This window comes from Mizuhopecten yessoensis, unplaced genomic scaffold (genome assembly GCF_002113885.1).
Source record: "Mizuhopecten yessoensis strain PY_sf001 unplaced genomic scaffold, ASM211388v2 scaffold8123, whole genome shotgun sequence".
Taxonomy (NCBI): domain Eukaryota; kingdom Metazoa; phylum Mollusca; class Bivalvia; order Pectinida; family Pectinidae; genus Mizuhopecten; species Mizuhopecten yessoensis.
The window spans coordinates 2,386,526-2,390,465 of record NW_018407390.1 but is presented as its reverse complement, the minus strand read 5'-3'; the positions used below and the strand labels follow the sequence as shown (position 1 = coordinate 2,390,465).

General features: G+C 37.8%; 2 protein-coding genes across 4 annotated transcripts in view; one reads left to right on the top strand and one right to left on the bottom strand.

Annotated features, from left to right (window-relative positions):
* The window catches only part of LOC110454988 (thiamin pyrophosphokinase 1-like), an 18,921-nt gene extending 16,378 nt beyond the window's left edge, over positions 1 to 2,543 (bottom strand). For 2 of the 3 annotated variants that reach the window (XM_021504843.1, XM_021504845.1), the window contains exon 1: positions 2,511 to 2,543. The gene's annotated coding sequence lies outside the window, so the exon portion shown is untranslated. The other variant, XM_021504844.1, reaches the window with a different exon arrangement.
* Positions 2,544 to 2,554: 11 nt separating this feature from the next.
* The window catches only part of LOC110454987 (origin recognition complex subunit 2-like), a 17,883-nt gene continuing 16,497 nt past the window's right edge, over positions 2,555 to 3,940 (top strand). Inside the window, exon 1 of the mRNA XM_021504841.1 lies at positions 2,555 to 2,678. Coding sequence (XP_021360516.1) covers positions 2,576 to 2,678 — 103 coding nt within the window. The 5' untranslated portion in view covers positions 2,555 to 2,575. The remainder of the gene's footprint in view (positions 2,679 to 3,940) is intronic.

Genomic DNA, 3,940 nt, shown 5'->3' with positions numbered 1-3,940 from the left:
ATATCAGAATACAAGATGATGAGAGATGTAGGGTGTAATATCAGAATACAAGATGATGAGAGATGTAGGGTGTAATATCAGAATACAAGATGATGAGAGATGTAGGGTGTAATATCAGAATACAAGATGCATGATCATGATCTTTATCTTCATCTTTAAACCTTCCTCCGTCAATATTGACAATTAAGGAATTGTGGTGTTGTGCTGTAGTGCTTTGCTATGTACAGCAATTTGGTTTTTTATATTTTTTAATTTCCTATTGGATAAAAGCAGGTTAAAAGCAGGGAGTGTTAGTTCTGTTGTAGGTTTTGTATATGTTCGATTATGTTATATGTGGTGCATGTCCTGAATTCTACTAGTGTTTCTGATTTGATTATTGTTTTTGGTAGGAGGTTCCACTGTGTTAACGTGTATGGAAAGAATGAGTGTCTGTATGTGTCTTTGGATGTGTAGATATGTCTGTAACTAAGGTTGTGTCCTTGACGTGTTCTGGTGTCTCCAGGGATGAGATTGTTAGTGTGTATTCCTACTTGTTAGTATATCAATTTGTAGAGAAGAATAATGTGTGTTCTTGTTCTGTGTGTGTGTAGTGTTGGCCATTGAAAGTTGTGTATCATATCTGTGACTGAGCTTGTGTTATGGTATTTGTTTACGACGTATCGTGCTGTCCCAAACTGAAGAACAGTATATGAGTTTTGGACTTACAATGGCCTTAAATGCATGTTCTTTTATGTGTGGTGAATTTATTTTTAGGATGTGTTTGAGAAAGCCTTGTGATTTATTTGCGTTTGATGTGATGTTGTTAATGTGTTTGTCCCATTTTAAGTTGTTTTGAAGTGTGATGCCTAGATATTTGTTTGAAGTTACAGATTCTAGAGTGTGGTCATGGAGTGTGTATTGGTGTTTAATTTGTGTGCGGTTTTGGTGATATAGCGAGTAGGGTGCATTTGTCTAGGTGGAATTTCATGAGCCAGTCCTCTTCCCATTTACTAGCTGCATCTAAACCTGTAATGGCATATGCAATACCTCCTACATGAAGACAACATATTGTATTGGAACCTTAACCCAGAGCTCAGTTCAACCCTGGTAGCTCCCTATAAACCTCAAGAAATATACCAATATACATATCCCTGTCTGAGCAAATAAAATATTTGTATCCTTACACAAAAAGGCCCCACTCAAGATCTGGGCCTGTAAAGTTGTATACCAACATTTGTATATATATATATCTTCTGTTATCTGAGCCAGAAAAGATGTTAAAAGGAGCAAATTTTGCAAGACAACTGGTAAAATGGACAGTTGTATTTTGAAAAACTTGGTACAATGTATTACGGTACATATGGACTACAATGTCAGAAGTAACATTTTAGCACTATTACTGCAAATATGGTACAGTACTCAAAAATGTCATAAGCCAATCAGATGACAGAAAGGCTTTTTTATATGATTATATTATGCCACATCAATGAGACATTATTTTCATTTAACGTAGCAACTTTTTATGTTCTGTTTTATAAGAATTGTTATGGACATTGTATCATACCATATCAATTGGGGTAGCTTTCCATTAAACAATATAATGAAGTGTCACAAATTAAGTTAATCAAATTTCTGATTTTGTGAGATCGATAAATTATGCCTGGCATAAATTCCTCATGTGGCATTTTTTACGGCGTACATATACTAAATAGTTGTTTAATGCGTCTCTTGCATATCAAGACTTGATCAGTTGCCTTTCGGTGACCAGGGGTACATTCGCGTATTCGGTTGAAACGGTTGACCTGTAAAGAAAACGACAGGCACAGATCTGGACCGAGGCTGACCTCAGGAAAATTTAGCACGTGTAGATTGAGGGGTCCAGACGTACCTGACCGAAACTAAAATGCTGACTATTGCTAGTTTGCGTTGTTTATTTCTAAAACAATGTCAAGTCCCATGTAGTTTTTAAGATACGTTATGTAATTTAGTGGATGGAAGAAAGAAGGGCATATTATTCTTGATACATTACTGTGCATTTTTAACTCTGCTTATAGAACGGTCCAAGTGCGTTGGTTAATCGTGGAAAATTTCTGCGCCACACGTTCCGTTTCAACCGGGATACGCAAATGTAACCCTAGAAGCTTCATTGGAGAGAGCCTCTGGCTAGAGTTTAGTGGTCCCAGGTTCGAATCCTGGTCTGGCTCAGCTGCTAGACTGGCATTACATATATATAGTCATTATAATAGAAAATAGAATTAAATGGAAGCATTTCAGAGTGAATTAATACTATCAAAGTATGTAAATCAATGACATAACCCCTTCACGTCCATTCTGTGCAATATATAGGGAAAATGAAAGAAGCACACGTACACTTAGTTAAGAAAATTTAAAAACCGTCGTAGTATACACATAGTTTACCTGACGAAAACAAAAACTGAACAGTGACTTAAGACATAAAAATAAGCATATCTTCACTAGTCTCCAACAGCAATTAATTAGAATCTCTTATCAACCAAATCAGGGCTGCTTACCGTATAATACGAGAAAATTACCTCCTAAGTGAAGAGTTCCTCATATTTACGATTTCGCGGGAAATATGGCGACGGGACGACCTCGTAGAAAATGTGTCTCGGTATCTTTTGTAGCAGATGATGACGTTGTTCAGCACATTGTTCGTGTGGGAGACAAGAAAAGAAAGGGTAATTAATATAGGGTACATTTTATACTAATAAACAGTCTGGACGTGGGGATTATGCCTCGTTCATTGATCATTGCACGGTCCCTAATAGACAGGTACTGGAGCACCGGCAAATTAAAGCTGGCTTCATAGCTAGATTTGGGTATTATAGGACGAATGTGAACAAACACGCCAGTACTGTACTGGTCGTAGTTATCTCGTGCGCATCGTTCACATGATCATTTATACGAGAAGGGCGGAAAGCTCTCGATGTCGAAAAGTCGACCCCAACTAACTTTCTTACATCATAAACAACATTTCTAGTTGATCTACTGGAAAGATGGATAATTTTTCTTTTTGAAACTTCCTATATGCACGTAAAATGCATTATCCTTTCGCGGACATGATCTCCATTTCCTCCAAAAACACATGCCATTTCAGAGTTTCAAAGTTTTTCGCAGTCATCGTGCCACTTTTTTTAATATTAATGAGGTTGAGGTCAGCGTGTGCCAAGACCCATGGTGTGATTGGCTGGAAGCGCAGCCATTTTTTTCGCTAAAGCAACCGACACTGCATGTTTCGGCATATTGCGCTGTGTGTTATGACCTCAACCTTATTAACACTTTAGCTTAATTAAGTCCAAATATAGCTGTAACAAACGCTCAGGTCCCTGGGGTCAAATGTTGGCCAAATGTTGGCCCGACAACGGCAACCAACGCTGGCTCGACATACATTTGTCCATCGTAGTGAAGTTGGCTTGACGTTCAGGAGCTAATTAAGCGATGGTTAAACAACTGCTAATTTAATTCTGATGTTGGCCCAATGTTCTTTCAACGTATCTAATATAACATTGGGTGACATCAGTACGTCGTTGGTCTAATGTCTGGTACCGCATCTTGTGCAGGAATGTAACGTTGGGCCAGCGTCATTATATCAATGGTCTTATGTCAGGTATGTATACTGACGTCTGGACAACTGTGGTCACAATTACTATACATTGTGTAGGAAATGGGACAATGACTACAATTAACAAATGTTAGAATGATGTTATTATCATTTTCGTCTAGTCGTTTTTCCTACCTGTATGTTTCGATCGTCACTCTTTTCATCCTCGCTTGCATTTTTATTCAGTATAGGATTTTTAGGAAGAAACACCAGGTACAAGTATTTCGTTATGACACATGCATAATCAATTTACAAGTTATATTCATTTAATGCAGGGACGTATAGTGAAGGGGATTAGCAACTCCCTCTTTGCCTTACCAATTTTATGACACGTCAATC